Raw genomic sequence first — 24,669 nt, 5'->3', positions numbered from 1 at the left:
TCTTGACGTAAAATGAATCTAATAAGCCAATCAGTAGGTACGTAAAACTTGTTATTTTAAACACATCCGTAAAATATATGTAGAATCAATGTAAGGACTAGTAACTTTACACAGAGTTTTAAATATCATAGCTGTGATATTCATCATTAGTTTTGTTTGAGACAACTTTAATGATAAGTATCTATTTAGCGATACTCACAATGAAATATCTATGATAATTTGTTCCATGCAGTATAGGATAAATAACAAAGCTTGTGTTAGATACTCAATCAAGCTACCCAAAAGCTAACCAAGCCTTTTAAATAGGATATATGACTTGATCACTACGTGTATTCCCACTTGAGAGTCATTCACTAGCGCATCACGAAAAAGGAAAGGATATCACGTGACATAGAAAATAAACATTCAATCAGTGTTGCTTTAATCTTATGTGGAAATAACACCAATTAAGGAATTTCCCTGGGGTTTGGAATAAATACAAGAAATCAGCTAGGATGAAGCATTTGTTTATGAAAGAAGGTGAAGAAGGATATGAATTCAGAGGACATGAAGGTTTGTATGCTGTTTGTTTCGATTCTACAATATTCTGACAATATCATGTGTTCCATGAACTTCAAGTGTAGTGGTCGATGGTCAACATTTTGTAGGATAGCAGGTTATACACTATATACATTAATTCATCGGAGAAGGTATCGATGATATTAATGATTTAGTTATTGTCTGTAAGTATATAAGATTACCGAGGGTATGTTATGGCCAATGTATTGTCTTACTACTGGACCCCCAACTCACGTGCGTTTTCGTGGGTAAGTCGGCTGTTTCTCTATCCCATTAATAGCCGCATTCTTAACTCCAATCCCAATTGTAAACAAGATGTGAATATTGAGAGTAATAGATATGGGAAATAAATATAGTATGATTTACCATATATGTTAGAACATGATATCAATGTTCCGGAAAATGTAAAGAAAATATTGCAAATTGGTACTTGACAAATGTTTATTAAAATATACATGCATTCACGGATATATCATTTATGTTATGTCAAAACTATATTAATGATCAATAAGAATATTGAAATAATATTTGTTCAACTAAATTAAATATAAAAAAACCCATTATAAGCGAGGTGTAGCTATTTATGCGTATTGTATATTCATCTCAAATGCTATATAATACATATGTAGTATCATTACGTTGATAAGAAAATTAGTTTATAATGAAATTTTCTGTTCGTGTATGTTTTTCACCGACCCATTTTCATATTTACCAATCTAACTTTTTGGATCTTTGAACCATAGCCTTGAGTTTGAATGCAGTTTGATGTTATTTTCCGAGAAAACCTTAAGTTTGTGTTTTAGTTTGATCATACAGATATTTATTCCATCAATGCAAGCTTTCTTAATTATTTTTAACATCGTAGCATTTTTACGAACATTTTATAAATATCTGATTCGTTTATTGCAATTGTTGGCGCTATACTGGTTAATTATTTATACATTGTGCCATATTTTGAAAACAAAATATGAAAAACAAATTTATATCTCCAAACTCACGTTAGATATAAAGTTATTTAAAACTTCTGATATAGTTTGCTAATATGTTTTGTTTTGCTAATTTACTTTACAGTGGGTGACGCTCATGGTATTTTTGTTCATACGAATTTCCTGTGTGATGCTGGCAGAATGTGATACTACTGAACTCGATCAAGGAATTGTTTCATCTTGTGATTCAGATGCTGAAGTACTAGCTTTGAAAAATATATCTAACAATGCTGACCGTCACGAAACTGATTCTGACGATCACAGCACACTGCCAATGACTGATGCCATGGAAACGTCCCATTCAGATACTGCTATTGTTATAGACGATGGCAGCAACCAACCTGACACTAGCATTGTCAATGGAATTGAAAGTCATGAAGGAAGCACAGATCTTGACATTGAAGGCAAACATGACGGACTAATGGATAGAGATGGGAATATATACACAGAACACATGAATAAAGGTGACATTTCCAACCACTCTGATAAAATGGATCCGATCAAGGTCATGAAGACTTTTCCAGGTCTTTTCCATACTCGCGAAGAAATCGAGGAGATGAACATCTTAGAGACTAGATCAAATCTCAATTTAAACGCTGACTTTGGGTCCATTCGAAGCGATAACTTTGGGTCTATTCCGGCCGACAACGCCAGGTCCGTACGAGATGACAGTGACAACGACCATGACCATGACAACTGTTGCCCAACGTAAGTACTTATTAGAGAAATAACAGGCAGATCATTTAGCACTATATCTAAAATAAGCAGCTACCTTTTGTAACACATAATTTTAAGTACTAATGTAATATTCGAAATTACAATTCGTTTCCGATTTGCAACGGAAATTTCAAAAATTTGACCCGAAAAAAATAAACGTGTAAACGGTATGTAATTTTTAGTAGGTCACCTGCGACGAAGTCTCAAGTGAACTATTCAAATAGCATTTTATCCGTCGTCGTCCGTCATCTGTCGTCCGTCGTGCGTCGTCCGTCTTGCGACGATAAACAATTTACTTTTCGACTTCTTCTCTAACACCACTGAACCAAATTCGTCGAAAATTTGCAGTAACATTCCATGGTCAACAGTTAACCAAAATTGTGAATAACAGTTTTTTTCTTACCCCGGACAGTGATATCCGCCATTTTACCGGTGTGAGGTCTTTCTATCTCATACGAGGGTACAGATATGTACCACGTGCAAGCACGAACTGGTAATGGGTTTGTTAGACGACTAATTTTTACTTTGGAAATCTATTTAATATAGACAATGACTTCTCTTAATTCTGACACCTGACTAAATCGAAAACTTCAAAAAGCCGATGACCCCCCCCCCCCCCCTCCAAAATCTGGTCAAGTGTCTGGTGTTGTTACAAATGGCTTCACAAAAATGGTTACTACCGTTGGAAATGGCGATAATGTTCCTTTCAAATCATCCTACACAACTATTGAAAGTGCCTTTACTAAGACGATAGTAGCCCTGTTTCAACAAAAAATGGTGTCTCTAGTGTGATGGTTACGCCAAAGATAAATTACGTGGTGTCCTGAAAGGAGCATAACAACTATCCATTTCAGTCAGCCAATGAGATTGAATGAGGTCTCGCTCATGCATAACGTATGAGAAAGTGTTGTTGGGCAGGGCTACAATCTGTATTGATATTGATGGCAATATTTAAACGGAGATGGTGCAAATTTAAGCTATGAACATGTAAATAATTATTTAATGAATACCAACTGATAAATAATATTGCTACTTCCTTTATGTCTTCCAAAAATAGAGTTTAGAGATAAACCATTTAGCACCCATTCGCTCTACATAGCATTTACAACAAATCCCCACATGTTAATACTAACATATATTTTTTCTTCTGAAAATTAATTCAATAATTATATTGTTGGGATTGTTTTATTTTCCAGCAAAACGAAATACGAGCTAGTGGAAGGGGAGAGGAATAATGTCGACGGTGTCAAAACAATGATCGTCAGTCTTAAAAGTCTTTTCCAAGTCATCCCTGTCCCGCAGGAGTGTAGGTAAGTTAAACACTTTGTTGCGCCGTGTCCGTACATGGTGAGATTGAACCTTTCCATTGTCGCCTATTATATAGAGGATATTCCTTGTTTTTTGTATGAATATCAGTTATATTTCGTCTGATATGTCGCACGAGTTAAAAATATCAATATTTTACCTCGCGAGCCACTACTTTCGAAGAAAATTATCATAAGTAATATATTACCACATATAAATGTTCCAACAATTAAAAATGAAAAATTACGTAATATTACATTTTTGGTTTGATTTTTTCCAAGAGAAGGTATTGCCGCCAAAACGATATTTTCATTATATGGAGAGAAATAATGTGTTCTGGTTGGTCAATATTGAGTGAAAATATCAAAACTGCTATGTTTACTCGGATGAAAAATACCACATATACATGTAATTTCACTTTTAAACCTTATTTTTCATTCTGAAAAATATAATAAAAACCTATATTTATCTCCCCTAGCGGGTATGCAACGATTAATTTTAAAATTGAGGCAAATATAATCGTTTCTTTGAAAGATATGACGTTACGCTTACATAAATGTGACGACACAGTTAACGACTACCTACGAAGTCAAACAACGTTGTAACATGCTATATAGACTACACATGTTTCCTACTTATTATAGAACAACTGGATTTTGTTACAAATTGTAACTACAATTATATAATGAGAAGATTTTAGAGAGCTGTTTTTAATTGCAGTATCAAAATATTAAGACTTTTCCCGGCGGTGTGTACCAAAAGAAGACGACTAGCATATCTGGTTGTAGTACATTATAATTAGCGACCTATTTTATTACAATGATTACAGATGATAAACATAGATTTACTGTTAAATTTAAGCACATATTTTGTTTTCTTCATACATTACTAGTAAGACTTTTATTGATTAAAGAAAACATATTTTAAAAGGTGATGCCAATTGGACGCTAAACAAAGTACATAATAAACCTAAAAATGAAATAACACGATACCAGACTGTAGAAAAGATACCGCGCAGATAAATTGTAGTAGAAACTTCCTCCATTGCGGACGTCGTGGGGATCATTAGCGCTCTCGATTTATGCCAGGCAACGTTGGCTAATATTCCAATTATTGTTGTTATTGAAAAGGTAAAAGCGAACATAAAAGCGAACAGCACCATCGATACCATAGATAAAGAACACTGCCATTACTTTTTATATATGTTTATTCCTTCGCCGTTTGATCTTCTCTATTAAATGTATTTACCAAAACTAGTTACATGTATGTATGTCTAGCTCAACTTGAATTTCTAATGTGTGCCATTATTTTCAGGAACGGAACATGTAAAGAATGCCGACAGGAATCAGTTATCCTGTGGCTACTTGTACATACAGATGGAGCAAACGAAGAAGGACCAAACATGAAATTCGATAAATTCAAGTTGCCCATGTACTGTTCCTGCAAAAAACTGAATTGTACCAATCAAGATACATGACAAATGAAGTCATTACATCGAAAAACCAATCGGTTTTCAGATCTGATATGAAACATAACATGGTTTCATTCACGTATAAAAGCATTAAACAAAACAGCATTTATTGTGATTGGTGGGTTACATTTAGGCATTAGCGTCTTCTCAACTTAAAGGCCCACAACATTTCCGAAACGGCTTTTATTTGTTTAAAATGGGAATGTAAAGGAGATCGATAATTTTGTAGAGTCGCAAAAGTTATTAACTTACTGTTAATACAACACTCATCATTTCCTGAAGAAAAAAATATTGAAATAGATAAAATGTTAATTTTCATGACGCGGGTCGTCTTAAAATTCCCGCAGTCGTCTTAAATACCGCGCGGTAGTTAAAACTCACTGCGCCAGACATCAAATTAAATCAGCGACATTAATCTCCACAGTTATCATATATCACGCAGGAAATCTAGAATATGTTTGGTGTAGTTACCTCATCTTAGGCCATCCATATGTATTTTCGAATGTTATTATTGTTTTAAGGAACCTTTCAATTTCGCTTCGGAAAAGTAGTGGGCCTTTAACATCCATGATGAGATTGTAGAAGTGGAAAAGTCCAGTTCCACATTGATTCTTTGTAAAATTCATAATTTCTTAATTCTAACTTCTGTCAAAATTTCACGGAAAATTGAAGATGTGCAAATGTTATTTCAAAGGATTAATGAGTTAAAAGCAAGATATTATATAATTCTGATCTGGTAGAATTTTCTTTTCTTTCATTTTAAATAATGTAGATAATTGATATTGTAATTTTTTTAGATTTAGTATCTAATTTATATTTTGTAATGAAGATTTAAGATAAAATATGTTTTATGTTATTTGTTAATCATTTACATATAAAATAATTAGAAATAAAACCAGGATAGTTTTGAAGGTTACGTTAGTTTTTCGGTCGACAAAGTGCTCCCACTGGTTATTACACTGGCGTGTTTAGTGATTTTGATATTCAAATATCATGGACTTATCACAAAAAGTATGGTGTCGTGCATGAACGCAAGTCTAGTGAATTTATTTTTTGCAGAAGTGTCATGCTTTGTGTATATTCTCCATTGTGTTTTTAATTATTAATTTTGCTTTTTATTTTGCCTATGGTACTTAATATATATGATGATTTAGTACATCACATGATAATTACTAGGAATACGATTGGATAACAGCCATGGTCTCTTTTGCGACAGTTCTCTGTCCTTCTTGACAACGGGAGACTATACCTAGCTAACTACGGGAACTATACTAAAGTATATGGTCCCCCGGGAATGAACACGCGTCCAAATTTATGACGTCATAATAAATGTCATGTTATATACTAAATCTATTATGGCCCTTTCCCTCGGGAACAGTTCTCCTATTGTGTTGTCTTGCGAGGCATAGTCCCCTCGTCTTCGACACGGGGACTATACCTCGCCAGACAACACCATAAGAGAACAGTTCCCTCTGGAAAGGGCCATAATAGAATATTAGAATACACGTCATACCATATTTCACTCAATGTAATCATTTCTCGTTCATTCAGGCGTGTCTCCTTATTTGAAGGAAGAAGTATTTGATGTACCAAACTTTTGGTTGGTTTATACCTACATATATGTATCTATTTTAAACCTTTCTAACTTAGAATACTTATGCTTCGCTAAACACCAAATCTTTGGCATAATAATTGCGTTAATTATACACTTTCGCGTAGGAATGCAGTTGTGGTGAATGGTATCAGGACCCAAATTACCAGATATAAGATATTTCATCATATTTTTTATGATTTGATCTTGTACAAATCAACATAAACAATAATGTTTAAGACCGCTTTTGGTTTGGAACTAAATGAAAAAATGACGATATTTCAAAGGTAATTATTTTTGTTTATTTACAGAACTGAAAAAAAAAATCCTGCAAAGGTTTTAGGCTGTTACTTTAACCAACGAATACCCCGGGTACCATACACACATTACATTAAAGATTAAACAAAACTGCTTTGAAGTAGAATATCAGAACCGACTTTAGGTGTGCAAACTGTTTTCTAAGCATTAACATTGTCTGAATTTTTATAGCTTGTAAAATAAAGCCGGATGTATTTATTTATGGCGATATTTATCATTTAATGTTGTTTTAAATTTAAAAGTTTAAAATTCATCCATATTCGTTTCGTGGCAGTTTTTTGATAGGTTAAGCATACCTTGACCCTAGCACTCTGACGAGCCTTAGATGACACTGTATTATAGAATGTGTGTCTTAGAGTAGTGCTTGTATATAGAATATGTAATTCGTTATGGTTATCTTATGACAGATATACATATGTTCCCCTACTACAAGTGACTGTTGTCTTACATTTTTATCAAACTCGAGTTCAAATTTTGAAAGGACACGAGCTTTAGTGTCTTTGTAAAATTTGAAAACAAAAGTTAAGATAAAATGATAAATAACAGTCACGCGATGGAGAACCTGTTTATCCCATAACATTAGCTCTATATGTATACCCTGGTGATCAATATTTTTTCGACATAAAATATAGTTCCTAAATAGAGACCCAATTTTCTGGTATTTGATATTTTAAATAAGCAACTCTCTTTTATAAGTAAATGCAATGCAAATTAAAAGAAAATGCGGCATGAAAAATGAAAGCCTATTGGAAACAAGAGATTTTGTAGTTGACCAATCAGAGGCGCCGTAGGTGTGTAAACACAAACGATAACCAAACGCTATGGAATTAATCATATGAATATTTCCCCAGTGAAACATGCATAGTTATAGTATAAACTATCGTATATAACAATTCCAGAATAAACTCAACAGAAACTGGAACACGTTTTATTGTAATGACCAAATATCTTAACACATTGATACAACTCATGTGTGATGTATTTTCATGTAGTTTTGTAATTCGAGATAACTTTACTAAACAAAGGATTACGTGCAAACTGTTGAAATATGGGATATAAACTCTAGGAGGGTTGAATGAAATAAAACTAAAATGCATCAGATTGAAATAAGTTTTGTTTTGATTTTGTTGAATGGTTTTGTCTTTGTTTCAAAAAACATTTACAGGTAGGTGTAGAGATAAATAAAGTGACCGGAGATATACCGCTGACGGTCAAAGATGAAGATGGGGTACGATCAAAATATTCGACCTAAAAATAGGAATATGAACTGATGCGAAATTATAAGGACGGATTGAAAATCATAAAATAGCGCAGAGAAATGTTTTTCCCCCAAATTTCTGTTCGAACTTCGTTTTTGAAATAAATTAATATTTATACAAAACTTGTTGCTCCTTAATAATCCGTCGTGCCCGATAAAATTCTCGACGGTTCTTTTCAATCCTACAGTAGAAAAACGTAATTACAATACACATAGAAATGAGTAAAAATCCAGGAATTCCGGCGATTAACCAGCTATATAAATCAATCACATAAATCCGTACAATCAGGTTCATTTCAGCTATGATGGTACTGTCCGAGGTCTCAACCACACATTGGTAAATTCCGGAAAATTCTGGCTGAACATTCTTCATAATTAGAATGGAACTATTTGGGGTAATAAAAGCACCTGTTGCATCCTCGGAATGTAGTTTATCATATGACGTCACAGGAACTGAAAACGGAATTGTCCACGTGACTGTGACGTCATCACTTGAGATGTTAAATAAGCTAGGAATGCATTCAAATACAGCTGTGCTTTCTTTAAATGCTACGTAAGTCTCCGGTGGCCTTTTAATGAAAGCGTTGTGTTGAAAGTCCTCACCCGATGGTAAAATGCAGTGAATACAGCGGTCTGCTTGAGTGGAATGTGAATGGACCGCCGTATCGTTGAAATGTGTGACATTTTGCTTCACAATACTTGGTAACGGTATTGCTATGGAGACACAGTTACCGATGAAAACGAAGATCGCTATAAGCACAAGGGATCCCCTTTTGACGCTCTCTCCGGCTGAAAACATCACGCCTGTGACTTAGACATCCAAAGGCTGTATATAAAGGAGGATTTTTCTACAACGAAAGTAATTGATGAAGCCATACATGTAATACAAATTACCAATATATGAATACTTTTTTTTCAATTTTAAATAATTAGTTAAGAATAATAAAATTTGTTCAGTACTAAGTAAGACAGGGCATAATTCTACAGAAATTAGAAAAATCAGAATAATCAACAAAGATTCGTGTAAGCTTATCATAGTATCTACTTTAAAACTGCTATATAGTGGACAGAAATTCTACAGAAATTAGAAAAATCAGAATAATCAACAAAGATTCGTGTAAGCTTATCATAGTATCTACTTTAAAACTGCTATATAGTGGACAGAAATTCTACAGAAATTAGAAAAATCAGAATAATCAACAAAGATTCGTGTAAGCTTATCATAGTATCTACTTTAAAACTGCTATATAGTGGACAGGTGTGTCTTCTTAAACAATTACAATGTGTATCTCTGGTTTTATTATTACCTTTCAAAAGTCTGTATAATTGTTCTGTTAATTCAGTCTACAATTGTCATAGAAAATCGAATTGAGGATCTACTCTGGTGAAAAGTAAAAAATTTCTGATAACTATCTTTTTTTTTTTTTTTTTGTAATACAGATATTTGGAAAAGAAATTCATACCAAAGTAAAAAATGTAATAAACATAATATGGTGAAGCGCTTAATTTTTAATCTATTTTGAATCAAAGATGGCTATTTGACGTCAATTGTGATTTACAGCAAAAACTAACATGATAAAGCTAAATATTTTGCAGCACCGGCGAGTTAAGTAAGAATATTGAAGTAAAAAAGTGTGAAATTTCATCTCTCTACAAAGCGTAAGCAATCAAACTTTTCAAAATATTCGCCATATTAGTCATTTCTTAAAATTTGGGTATAAACAATTCTACAAGCATGAGAAGTCCCCCCCCCCCTTTTTTTTTTACATATTTCTTTATAGCAACTTGATACAAATTGAGACAATTAGTTTTTGAAAATCACAAACACACTTTGATTAAAATTGAAACGAGACTTCAACGAGACTGAAACCTCACCAGAGCACAGAGCAGATCCTTGAACAATTTTAAACAAATTTCCCAGCTGGGTTATCCAAAGGAAAGAGTTACAGAATAAAAGAATATGTTCTTTGACAGTTTGGTGATTAGCTAACTGTTTGCCGTATAAAATGGTTAATAAATGTTCATTATTGTCAGAAGTGCCCTTACCATCACGGGGAGTTCACGCATGACTACACTACGCGCGGGTTCACATGACGTCATCGTGTGAGGGGCACCTCGTCATTCTTGTGGCTGGCGTTACAGCTGTGAACTGTAAAACAAGTGATAACAAACCAATAAGTTAAGTCAAACCTGCATATAAAGATCACTCAAGTTGTCATTAAAAGTAATACATAAACACGTAGTTCCTGAGGCGGGATTTACCGTATATTATGTCCCGCCGTCCTCGAAATCCTGACGTCACGTCATTATTTCCTGGCGTTTTGTTTGTTTGTTTGTTTTTTTAACTTGTTACTGTCATGACGTCATAATGAATTTCCGGTCAATGGAAATCGTTCCAGGTTATATTGTACTAGTAATGTATGCAAAAATATCATACGTGCAAATTTATTTGAAATCAGGTGGATTATGTGATAAAATGTCCTACATAACTACAGTAAACTTCATCTGCTACATTAAGTTTAGGGTTCAAGAAGTCCAACGTCAAAATATTCCTCAAAAATCCACCAAAGGCCCCATTTTTTACGACATCTTCGAATCCTGACGTCACGTTGTTTTTACTGATGTCCAGTCATGATGTCACAATGTATTGTCTGCTCATGAGATATTTCTCAGGTAATACAACACTAGTGACGTATGCAAACCTATTTCTCTTTGTTCGGGACTGACACAATATAACCTTACCAAACCAAAAGGGTGTTAATGATATCATTATTCTCCATAGTTCACATTGGTTTGGTGTAGTGGTATGTAAAACATGTTTTTGACGTCGTTCTGACCTACGTCTTGACGTAATGGCACAATGCACACTTTTGTGTGTATTCTTGCATGCTACCGGAATGAAAAAAAACACAATTTACTCTATATTATTCCCACCAATATCTGAATTTGAAATGTCGAATATCCTAAATATGGAACGTATTGATTAAAATGTTGGAAGTTTACAGATGATTTTATGTTTATTTATGTGGATTTTCTTACCACGAATGTCGTCGGAGCTATTATGATGTCAGAGGTACCTATGACGTCACAAGAAGATGCTCCACTGACGGAGCAGCGAAAAATTTGATTTATCAATAACGATGACAGCATGCATTACAGATTGGGTTAGAAAAATAACAGAAAACATAAATCTAAGGCTTAAACTGCCTTTTGGGGGGATTTATGATATTTTAATTCTCCCAGGATTGCAGACAAATTTATCATAACGCGCATAATTCAATTTGTGTGCAATCCTGGGAGAATTGTAGGACCATAAATCTATCACAGGAAGCTACTGGATATCAGTCGAATTCTGTGATAAAAATATAACAGATATTGAACTAGTTACTTTGTATACGGAACGCTTGTAAACACATTGTCCTTATCCGTGTGAAGTTTTTGTTTGTAATTTCTTTATGAATCCATAATTTACTAGGCGACGGTAATATGATATATGACAAATTATTCATGGTAGGTCTATTAGGAAGTTTTAGATAACTGTGGTTATCATCACGAGGAAAGCAACTATGAATGCAATACAATATTTATTCAAATGATATATATATATATCAAACCTTTATTTCTACACGTAGTATGGATTACATATGAAGACGTATGTGATAAATCACATGTGCAATAATCACCTACAGATACTGTGATTGTGGGCTTATATATATATATATATATATAAATATATAGTTACGCTATGTTTAGCAGATATGAACAGGAAAACTACACTTTGGAAGTAGGAAACAATATCAGTCGAGTAAGGTCAACGACTATACACACCATATATATTTTTGTTTCTTAAATAAATTCAAGTGTAAGTATATTTTTGAAATAGCAACGGTATATGTTAATTTAGTACTGAATCCTTACAAACATATATTTGTTAGATACATATTTGACATATCTGTCCCTCTACCAAGACACACTAAATAACAAACAAATCCATATGTTATATTGTATGTTATATTGGTCACAAAATATTTATATAAGGTTATCTTAAGATGTACTTTAATACGATTATTAAACGGATATTATCTCTAAAAATGAATACTTAACGGGACAATTCAGTGAAGCTAATTCTGTTACATAACCACGAAGCAAAATATGACATAAATGTATTGTTCTACACTACATTCTTTATGAAACATATAACAAGAAATATTGGCAAATTCCACGACATTGTTAAGTATTTTGATTGATACCGTTGAAATTCCGAATCGTTGATCAATACAATTAAGCAGGTACAACATGTACGCTGCACCCATACCCGAGCCAAAGTCACAAACGTTTAATAAATGCAATCATTTTGAAATGCATCTAATAAGGTAAACACACTACTGCAAGAGCGATACGAGTATTTCTAGACAAAAAAAATAAATAAATAAAAAAAAGAAGAAGAAAAAAAAACCTTTAATACATGTACACTTGCAAGGGCCAGGGTTCGGCATACAAGACATCCGAACACTATGTGTTATGGCGGACAGTAAGAGAGTTTGAACATTTCACATACATTTCACTACAGTGGGCTTTTCTGGCATATCACAGTAAAACCAACTAATCTAATTTCTGTTAGAACTGGCTTGTTTCTGAAATATGTGCAAATTTTGATGTACTCTTAGACTGAATTGTCCCTTTAAAAGAGTATATTTTTTCTTGAGACTTTAAGAAGTTAAGAAAAATTACAATCCGTACATATGCCTCTGTCTAGCCATATGTTCAATGAGAGCGTATATTACACGTAATAAACAGAGTTTGTAACCTGTAAGTGTAAGGTTGTACTATACATAACGATATAGAAGAGGAATCTGGAAGCTTTTCTTCAGCATATTTTCCAACATTGATGTGATAAATCTGATGATCCATTTATTTGCGCAATAAAGTGTGATTATCTCAAGGATATTGCCCTGTATACCTGTATAAAGTATGCCATACTCTGTGGCCGTCTATAATGACATGGTACTGCCGCGATGATACTGAGAGACATTAAGTCATAGACATGATACACGACCAAACGGATTTACTATACACACACGTGATGGAATGTCTTAATATTACTTATAAAAGAAAACGTCGTGGTAATAGAACCGCACTTTCTTTATCAAAATACGAATTTCGTCAACATAGATATACACTTGTAATTCATGCCAACGTCAGTCAATAGCCACTCGATTCTTAAAACGTTTCACTGTTCTTTGAAGATAATCAGGGTGACACCCTTATATCCCTACGGCCCATTGGTCCGAAGGCCCAATAGTTCGAAGGCCCGTTAGTCCGAAGGCCCAATAGTTCGAAGGTCCGTTAGTCCGAAGGCCCAATAGTACGAAGGCCCGTTAGTCCGAACGCCCAATAATCCGAAGTTCCTTTAGTCCGAACGCCCAATTGTCCGAAGGCCCTTTAGTCCGAACGCCCTTTAGTCCGAAAGCCCAATAGTCCGAAGGCCCTTTAGTTCGAACGCCCAATAGCCCGAAGCCTCGTTAGTCCGAACGCCCAATAGTCCGAACGTCCAATAGTCCGAAGCCCCGTTAGTCCGAACGCCCAATAGTCCAAAGCCCCGTTAGTCCGAACGCCCAATAGTCCGAACGCCCTTTAGTCCGAACGCCCAATAGTCCGAACGCCCTTTAGTCCTAACGCCCAATAGTCCGAAGCCCCGTTAGTCTGAACGCACAATAGTCCGAAGCCCCGTTAGTCCGAAAATTAGTAAATACACTTGTAATTCATGCCAACGTCAGTCAATAGCCACTCGATTCGTAAAACGTTTCACTATTCTTTGAAGATAATCAGGGTGACACCCTTATATCCCTACGGCCCATTGGTCCGAAGGCCCAATAGTTCGAAGGCCCGTTAGTCCGAAGGCCCAATAGTTCGAAGGCCCTTTAGTCCGAACGCCCAATAGTCCGAAGGCCCTTTAGTCAGAACGCCCAATAGTCCGAAGCCCCGTTAGTCCGAACGCACAATAGTCCGAAGCCCCGTTAGTCCGAACGCACAATAGTCCGAAGCCCCGTTAGTCCGAAAATTAGTAAATATTGCAAGTTATAGAGTTGTTATTTTTCGGCACTGCTGATCTGACAATTTCTATGGACAGCAAGTTGTCATTTCTTCATGGAGGTCAAAATAACATCAGAATGAAAAAAATTAATAAAAAAATAATAAAAATAACATCTTACATTTTATAGGATATATCACAAGCATACATTTTACGGATTATCTTACAAACATGCAAGCTTTAAAATTGTTAGCCTTTTGTACACTGTATTGCATTAGGATTAACATTGCTCCATGCATAAATGATGTATATAATCAAATCTTACCGAAAATGACTTTTATTATACATGTAAACATCGTTTTCATTGTACAATATATACATGTATTTAACGACTTATTTTTGCTTCCCCATTCTTTGAATTGTTTATTCTACCCATAATGATGGAAATGGTCCGCATAATGATATTTTTTTTTTTTTGGGGGGGGGGTTATTAAACAGGATTGCATTGTACATATAAAAAATAATACTCTTTAATATCAGATACGTTTATGTATTTCAAGATTATGCTTTTTTTGAAAATACGCTACATTTCGTTGTTTCATATCATTTCCCGTATCAATTACATAGTCACATACATGTATGTATACCTTAGCAAGTTTACAACAAATCGTGTGTTTCATTTCAAGTACTGTTCGCATATAAATTCCAATTATATTAACTGTTTTCGAACTATCGGGCCTTCGGACTAACGGGCCTTAGGACTAATGGGCCTTCGGACTGCCGGGCCTTCGGACTATTGGGCCGTAGTGATATAAGGCGGTCACCATAATCAGTGGTCCGAAAGGACTGCTTGTAACGCTTCTTCTTTCTATGAGTCCTATTCACAACAACACAAAATATTTAGGTTCTGATATATAATATTGATGGTATTGTGCATCTAAATTAACTTCACGATTCTTTTGTTCTTTCTTTCCTTTTTTCTTTCTTTTTGAAATGTGGTATTTCCTGATACGCAAGACACATTTCCGTACATATCCGAGTTATACAGGTAACATGATTAAGTATTATGAATCTTACACAGACTGTTGTGTCTTGATTAAACTTGCTTGGTTTGGTGTTGATGGCTGTAAACAGTATCTTTGGCCGAGGGTATTGACTATCTTCAATACCTTTGTCCATTTTACCCTACCGATTTTTATGTTATTATTTTGGATAGAGGTTCTCGACAAAGTTCTGTTGTGTGATCATTTGACTGTAATGCAATGGTAGGAAACCTATCGATTTCCATCCATCAATTCACGAAGAACTTACAGTGGATGTTGATCGTACTAATAAATTCATAAAAACGTATAAATTGACGATAACAATTGAAACTCATTATTACCGTAGTAATAGCCCTCACCATATTCAGTAATTCATTGCTCAGCAGAATTGTTTGTCGGCTAAACGACAAGTGCTTTCGTAATCACGTGCGACTTTATGACCTGTCATCTAAACAAAAGTCATAGACCTACACGACATCCCTCTACATATCATATTAGTCAACACCCAATCGAGATGTGTCGACACTTGGGTAAAGTAATCGGCATCGTATACTAGTCAATGTCACGTGATAAAAGTAATTACCTTTAATTAACGCTTAATTAGTAGCTTACCTGATTCTCGAGAATTAAGTCCACGTTTGACAAAAGACCTCCAAACTAATATGTCAAATTAAGCCATTCGACATCATCCGTTATATAACATCTATCAGAACAACATGATGGCGATGGGGCTCACAAGGGGATGCTCCGCCGCCGAGAAATAAGAGTTACATGTAGCCGATATGTACTATAAAGTCTAGCAATGACACACCAGCCTTATTAAAACCAGATTGCAGAAAATATTTTCGAGGCAAATGCGAGAAGAAAACGACTGTAACCAAGTGATATGTATTAATATGTGCGAATCTATGAATGCTGGAGTTAGATGCATTGTCATGTACTGACACACGACTGGTTAGCTTGTATGATAGGTAACCATTGCATCATTTCGTTATAGAAACATCTAAAACTAACAAAAAATAACACATTGATAATTCACTCTAATCGATGTTAATTTATATTCAGAAAATGCTTTTGTGCATTTAGAAAACAAAATATTTTAGACAAAGCATGCTAACTAAGCTTTTTCCAGGGACGGTTCAGAGCGGGCAGAAATGTTCGTGCATTATATCATAGCTGGGAGGATCCTGTCTCGTTAGTGTTCGCTCCAGGGTCAACGTCACTGCACACATCACGTGCATTCACGCGCACACATTATCATGCCAGTAATATATACATACAGTTATCGGGTCATTTCCAGCATATTGACAAACTTGGTTAATGCATCTAATTAATGATGTTTACATGATAAATAATAGTGTTTAGAAGCAGTCACATGTTTATTTAAATAGACAGGAGTTACTAAGTGATTAAGGTGACTGCCATTCTATGATTATGTTTGTGATCTGTGTGAGGTATTAACAAGACCGGGGCCGAAAGTCGATGGTTGTTCCACGGTAACTCGAGATTCCATTTACTATAATGGAACTAATTCATGTATGGTATTTGTATCTCCAGTGACCCAGCATGATTTCGTCACCAATAGAAACAATAGTCCCGCACATACATTATCGCGTATCACGTTGTACGTGAATTAGACCAATTATAAGTTAATATGTGAATAGGATAATGATTAAAATCGTTTACTGAATTGAAATAAAAATAAGTGAAGGTTTGCACGAGTTATCAACGAAAGTTAGTCTTTTTACGCCCCAATATACCTGTAGCATAAAACAACGCCTTAATCAGCCAGTGTTACTAATTATCTTTTGATTTATTTAATTGTTTGATCTTAAAAGTTATTAAAAGAATAATCTACTAACAAACAATTTCTATTTAAACATTGGCTATGCAGCCACTATACGTGCCTAAAAGTTATATGTGCCGTAATTTTGATACTCAAGAACCAAGACACCACCAACAATTACCAACATTTTGAGAATTACAATATATTACACAATGGGGACAACCTACGTCATCGGAAGGGATATCGGGCACACAAAAACAATGAAAAAACGCCCGCTTCAAGATGAAAAGCGGCTGAAATTATCACATAAAAGCAATGCATCTTCTAAACCTATCGTGCGTCAAAGACAGTGTATTGTTACAGACTCTGTGAAACTATTAGATATCGTCAAACTAGCTCAAATAATGCAAACACCTCGACACAATATTTTTCGACAGCAGGGATATCGGTCACATTTTTTCACAAACACGTTATAAGTTGTAAATAAACAAATTTTGCTGTCACAAAACTGTCCCGTTTACTAAAGTGTAATATATGAATGTTGAAAGAAAATATTTCAATCGTTATATCTGCTAGTGGAGAAACATAGACGGTGCTTTATTAGAAATTATAAAAGGGATATTGGTCACACTTAGAACTTTAGGGGTAACGGTCACATCCAAAGTAACTAAAACTGAATATAAAAGCATTGTACATGTAGTCGTTATTTAAGCAGCATGCGACTCCATTGAATTAATCTGATCTTGAAAGACGACTTTTAACCCACTATCAGCAAATGGTTGGCGAGCTATTGAAATCGCCTTTCGTCCATTGCTCGTCATCCGTCCGTTTTTTGTTTCGACAGCGTGGCGTTCGGTCACAATTTTTTCACTGAAAATATGTCAAGTGTAAATTTCGTAATTTTATTGTTATTTACTGATATAAATTACCTTATATTTCAAGTAGTAACTATAGTTCATTTTATCCGCTTCAAAAGTGACGTACCTGTATAATTGGCGTTTTGTTGTTTTTGAAAAGAATGTCGTTCACATGGTAACGGTCAAATCCAAAGTTTTTGAAATGGTTTGTCGCTTTGTAAAGATTGCTGAAATATTGCAGCTTTGTTTTCCTTGTCTAATCATTCAAGAGGAAATACTACCGAGATACATGAAACATCATTAACTATTATCGTAACTATTTTTTTGCTGAATACTTTGGTTATTCGTACACTGTATATTGTTTTGTTTTTGTTTATACATGTATTTGTACATACCCATTTGTTCTTGCATTGCCTTTGCGTGGAATGCTTGCTGAAGCAAAGTGGAACTGGGGCAACCCTTACCAAGACAAATTACATCTCCATGTAGTACCATTGTACTATTTTGAAGTACGTTTCTGTGTTAAAGTAATTATAATTTAAAAACTTCGCATTGACAATATACACGAAACTACATAAAACTTAAAGATGTAAAGGCATCCGTTGTAAACAAATGGAAAACCACACTAATCTATAAGCAACAGAGATACGTGAATACATGATAGACAGGATCACTGAGGGTTTTTAGCTGATAGCGTTTGTACAGTTCTTCATGACAGTTCACTGATAGTTTCATCAAAGATTTTCAACTCAATAATTTGCTTTATACAAATAAACACACAATAACGATTGAAAAGGTAAATAGATTATATCTTAACAACAATATCACAAATGATCATATGCAAACAAATTATAAAAGCAAATCAGTCGATAACAATAGCCCCAGGAAATATCGTGACGTCTACCATTGGATTTGCAAATTAGTCAGTTTGATATGTGGGTCCAATATCTTTAGCGCTTCATGTTGAATTAGCCGATGTCCAGTTGGCATTCATGCTCCCCTAATTTTCAACTGGACGCATTTTCATTTGATAACAATTGTATGATAACATTTAAAGATATTTGCATATCTAAGGAAAAAAGCAATATCGTCAAGGACGAAACAACTATAGTTTATGTGATCGATGGCACAAAAATTATGACGTTACATGAAAATAGGCGGATAGCAGATCATGCACCCCTGAATGTCAAATGCACTTGGTAAGTATAAATAGTGGGGGTGCAGTGAAAAAGTAAATATATCTACATGTATATGAATGCTATTAAGCACCGTGGTAGTCAAAAATTTCCAATATTATTATTTGATAGCCAAATATTCATTATTTTGTAATATTATCTGTCCCAAAAATGAGCATTAATAAATACAACCCTATGACATAAATGAATATCAAAATAACTATATCAAACAAGATATTTAATAATTGTATGTCTACATGGCAACGAACTTCAAGTTGTCGACTACCGCGCTTTAATTGTTGCATTATGCACAACAATGGTAAAGAGAGAGATAGTACTTATAAAATTCCAGAAAGGTCCATTAAGTACATAAATATGGGTAATAACTCCTATATGAAAACAAAAGATGACTACCAGTTGGCCATTGTGTCAATGGATCGGTCCCAAAATGAAATATGCATAACTATGCTTACATGTGGAATTTGAACCATAGCAGCATGTTCAGCTATTAGAATCAAGAAAGATGACTTTCTAAACATGGAATTTAAAATAGATCCTTAATACTCTCTGGCAAATACATGTATTTGTATCGAAACAAATTATTTTTTCTTGTTTCCCATCTCGATTTCTGATTGATCCCGAAATATTTTATACATAACTGGATCTACATATGAAACCCCTCCAGTACTTTCAGAGAAATAACAGAAACAAAAGACGGATGGATGACAATGGGGGAAAGGTTTTTTATAGCTCGCCAACCATTTGCTGATAATCGGTTAAAAAGTCATCTTTCAAGATCAGATAAATTCAATAAAAGTGTATTGGCGCTTTTCCACTGGAGTTGCATGAATGCGTAAATAACGACTACATGTACAATGCTGTAATATTCAGTTTTCGTAACTTTGGATGTGACCGTTACCCCTAAAGTTCTAAGTGTGACCGATATCACTTTCATAATTTCTAATTAAGCGCCGTCTATGTTTCTTCACTAAAAGATATAATGAATGAAATATTTTCTTTCAATAGTCATACATTACATATTAGTAAACGGGACGGTTTTGTGGCAGCAAAATTTATTTTTTACAACTTGTTACGTTTTATTGAATAAAATGTGACCGATATCCCTGCTGTCGAAAAATATTGTGTCGAGGTGTTTGCATTATCTGAGCTAGTTTGACGATATCTAATAGTTTCACAGAGTCTCTAACAATACACTGTCTTTGACGCGCGATAGGTTTAGGAGATGCATTGCTTTTATGTGATAATTTCAGCCGCTTTTCATCTTGAAGCGGGCGTTTTTTCATTGTTTTTGTGTGCCCGATATCACTTCCGATGACGTAGGTTGTCCCCATTGCATCATATTAGTTTTAATTCTACAAGTACAAATAAGAACTAAACACGGCAGTACTACCAAAAATCCGTATATTTATATCAGCCGTGTAGTGAATTGAGTACATACGGTCTGACCATGAAGTCAAGTTGTGGTATAAAAATTAATTTCACGTTTCTGTAGTGTCATTAGTATTGTAATTGATTTCTGCAGGTGCTTTTCCATCAAACACACATAAGGCGTAACAAACAAGAATTTTATAGTTTATAATTTCGGTGCTGTAACTAATGTTTATAAGGCATCATACACGTTTGTCTGTCCATTTGAATGATTTTCAAACGTAATTCATCACATCTGATGGTTTTTAATAGATTACTGCAAAAAATATTTTTTATAAATTTTCGCCCACTTACGACACATATAACTTTAAACGACTGAAATTTTAGTACAAATAATAAACAACAGCTGTAATAAGTAACGTGTCCTCTGATATCCAGACACGACACAATTCAGTGTGTCAACTATTGTGCGCAAATATTCATAAAGGGCAATTATTTATTAACAAATTGGAATAATATCTAATAACAAATATACACATGGTGCTGGCATAAGATTCGGCCAAAGAGTCGGTATGTAATGTTCTTTTACTATAATGTATTAAGTTGACGATTGAATGAATTAATAACAAAACTACAACATTGTCAAAATGGTAAACTTCTAGAAGTATAATAGGTATATAGGGGGTTTAATAAAGAACACTCAATGGTTGTTAAACAAGAGAACATTTAAGTAGCTTTGACTTGTATGGATTCATAAAATGTTTTACAAAAGACAAAGTTGTATTTAGCAAAACTAGTAATTTTTGGCGACACCACTAATTTGTTTGGCTATTGTAAGAGTCATTAGTGATGACGAAGAACTTTTTGAAAACTACATTTCAAAATATTGTGTAATTTTATTACACGGATTTACAGTATCGTAAGATCATGTGCGTTTTCTGAACCACTTAATTAGTTAGTATGCATGTATTTCCCAATGAAATCACATTGAAAGGAAAATTCCACACACAATCTTAATCAGAGTCTCATATTACAGATCGTACGATATTACATATTCAGGTGATGCCATTGTAATAACTTGAATTACTTAAGTGTTGTTATATTAAGATTAAAATCTGTTTTCATTTTCCCCAATTTGAAGTACATATGTATATACTAAGTCTCCAATAAAGATCCGGTTTCCCCTCCAATCTTAAATGCTGGTTCAACATAAGTCATATTTCACTCTACATAATACAATATTATGATACAATGACAACTTCTACATGACTTGTACATTTGTAGACTCTCTCATCCTGTGTGTCCGTCATGAACTTTAATTTCCCGGTCCTTGTATTGGAAGAGTTCAAACGCGTACTCAAGGTAAAATCACAGTTTGTGTCAATATGAAAGTGCTCCAGTTTCCACCTTCACATTTCGACAACGTTCTATAGATTGAGTATATTACTTCAGTATATATCAAACTAGTGGTTATTGATATACTGGCAGTGTAAACTAAAGAATATCACTTAGAAAAGGACGTTGATCTTAATTAATACTACAAGGAGAAATAGGTTTCCGTTTTTTGGTATAAGTCTGGACTCAAGTTTCTGGATATGAATTTCGATTTAAACCATCATCCGATTTTCATTTGAGAAGGGAATTAATTGCATCAAATTGACCTAGATCTGTGAGAATAATGCTGCCGATTACGGAGCTGACGCTCGCTTGATATAACTCCCGGGGTTATCATATTTGAATATTACGAAGTTGTTTTGTAATGTCTCATTAGTATCGCCATCATTACATTTTGACTTAGGCACAAATAAGAAGTAATTTTATGTTGCAGTTTGATTTTAAATGAAATTATTTTCTTTCGTTGTTTATCCCTCTTTAAACTGGTACTGCATTATTGTCTTAAACATCACAATTCTTTTATTTCATAGATTTCTTATTTTCATTTTCCCGTACAACATCAATATATTTAACGGAAAATATATCTGACCTACCACAACACTCTCGCTAACATTACATTTTATGACGCAATATTCATTGACTTACACAAGTCTTAAATCATTATTGTTAATAAAAAACCGGTGACAAAAATTTGTATGTTATGCACAAATGAGAAAGGGACATAAAAGCACGCACGATCAGTATTTGTCAAACATGGGTCACTATCCATTGGGCCACTATCAATTAGCCAGAGTTAATTGTCCAATATTATGAAGTTTTCCACACTATTGTTACACTCTGTGTTTAGTCATCGCATTCTACATTTGTGTGATAAAGTATACATCATATATCAAATATTATAAACTAATAAAACATATAAGCACTAACGTAAATAATAGAAATTGTGGTATCGAAATTAATATCAAAATTATTTGGATGCATCATTATACAATTATAGTACTGTTGAACAGATGTGATGGGAGCCTACAGTGTATTACGTAGTACAGCGGTTAGAAACTCTTATTGAACACCCCTTCAATATTTATACTGGACAATCAACCTGGACAACAACAGGGCGTGCAGTACGATGTTGTTACTATATAAATAGCGGATCTGATTGACCAAAATAAAAACAAAGGAGCTTTGAAATAAATATTAAAATTCTCCAAAACTGATATCGCATATATTATGTACAGTACAGAATTCTATAGTAGAATTCCAGAACATTCACTGATCGTCCCTGTGTCGTGTGCTGTGGTATAAAATATACAACAAAAATAGAAATGGATTTACCTCTCAGCGACGTCATACGCCAACGCCAGATTTCCAGAGAATGTTGTCCATCAAGATTAATAAAAACGTTTTTTTCCAGTAAACTTTATGTCAGTCTGTATGTTTTGAGGTTTTAAGACACTCTCCTGAGATAACCTCAAACACCTCAGTAGTTAGTCGTAAAGAATGATGTGTGTATGTGTATATAGTCCCGTCATAATGGTTAGTTCAGCAGTAGGATGGGAGGGGGAGGCGAGGGAGAATATGTAAAAAGATGTGAAGTCGATGTATGTAAAGAGGGACAGGCACAGGGTAGATAGAAAACAAGATATCACGATGATGAAGATCTGGAAATGAATAGCGAGATCAAAGGAGCTGAAAGGACAATGAAGGGAATGGACGGTTCAGAGTGAGAAAAGGCCAATTCAAAGGATCTGGGGGTATGAGAGGGAGGAGGGAACAGTCATAAATGAAAGGGAGACGGGAGGAGGTAACTGAGGGATAGCAGGAGCGCCAGTCAATAGAACAAATAAAACGGGCGGGAGAAATCAAAAGCGAAAGAGAGAAGGTAGTTCTAAATAGAATGGGGGTAAAATGAGAGGAAGGGACAATAGAAAGATACATTGGGATGCGACGGGTGTTACAGCATAATGTAAAGGGCCTGGGGGTCAAAGGAGGAAGTGGAGAAAATGGAAAGGACGTGAGGGTCAAAGGAGGAAGTGGAGAAAATGGAAAGGACGTGGGGGTTAACGGAGGGAATAGAGAAAATGGAAAGGACATGGGGGTCAAAGGAGGCAATGGAGAAAATGGAAAGGACGCGGGGGTTAAAGGAGGGAATGCAGAAAATGTAAAGGACGTGGGGGTTAAAGGAGGGATTAGAGAAAATGGAAAGGACGTTTGGGTCAAAGGAGGAAATGGAGAAAATGGAAAGGAAGTGGAGGTCAAATGAGGGAATTGAGAAAATGGAAAGGACGTGGAGGTCAAATGAGGGAATTGAGAAAATGTAAAGGACGTGGAGGTCAAATGAGGGAATTGAGAAAATGGAAAGGACGTGGAGGTCAAAGGAGGGAATGGAGAAAATGGAAAGGACGTTGAGGTCAAAGGAGGGAATGGAGAAAATGGAAAGGACGTGGAGGTCAAATGAGGGAATTGAGAAAATGGAAAGAACGTGGATGTCAAAGGAGGGAATTGAGAAAATGGAAAGGACGTGGAGGTCAAATGAGGGAATTGAGAAAATGGAAAGAACGTGGATGTCAAAGGAGGGAATGGAGAAAATGGAAAGGACGCGGGGGTTGAAGGAGGGAATGAAGAAAATGTAAAGAACATGGGGGTTAATGGAGAGATTAGAGAAAATGGAAAGGACGTTGGGGTCAAATGAGGAAATGTAGAAAATGGAAAGGACGTGGGGGTCAAAGGAGGGAATGGAGAAAATGGAAAGGACGTGGAGGTCAAATGAGGGATTTGAGAAAATGGAAAGG

General features: G+C 34.8%; 1 protein-coding gene and 1 long non-coding RNA gene across 2 annotated transcripts; one reads left to right on the top strand and one right to left on the bottom strand.

Moving 5' to 3' along the window:
* Positions 1-373: 373 nt before the first annotated feature.
* Positions 374-8,056, top strand: LOC138314142 (uncharacterized). Its single transcript, XM_069254319.1, has 4 exons — positions 374-552; positions 1,630-2,252; positions 3,458-3,571; positions 4,881-8,056. Exons 1-4 carry the CDS (start codon positions 532-534, stop codon positions 5,041-5,043), a joined length of 921 nt encoding a protein of 306 aa, XP_069110420.1. The 5' UTR covers positions 374-531; the 3' UTR covers positions 5,044-8,056.
* On the bottom strand, positions 7,861-23,603 carry LOC138314143 (uncharacterized). Its single transcript, XR_011207338.1, has 3 exons — positions 23,213-23,603; positions 10,251-10,353; positions 7,861-9,052 (listed from the first exon to the last, which is right to left on the bottom strand). It is a non-coding gene; the product is annotated as an uncharacterized lncRNA (long non-coding RNA).
* Between the last annotated feature and the right edge of the window lie 1,066 nt (positions 23,604-24,669).

Source organism: Argopecten irradians, chromosome 2, assembly GCF_041381155.1.
Source record: "Argopecten irradians isolate NY chromosome 2, Ai_NY, whole genome shotgun sequence".
Classification (NCBI taxonomy): domain Eukaryota; kingdom Metazoa; phylum Mollusca; class Bivalvia; order Pectinida; family Pectinidae; genus Argopecten; species Argopecten irradians.
Note: the sequence above shows the minus strand (reverse complement) of the source record. Positions and strands in the feature narration are given on the sequence as shown.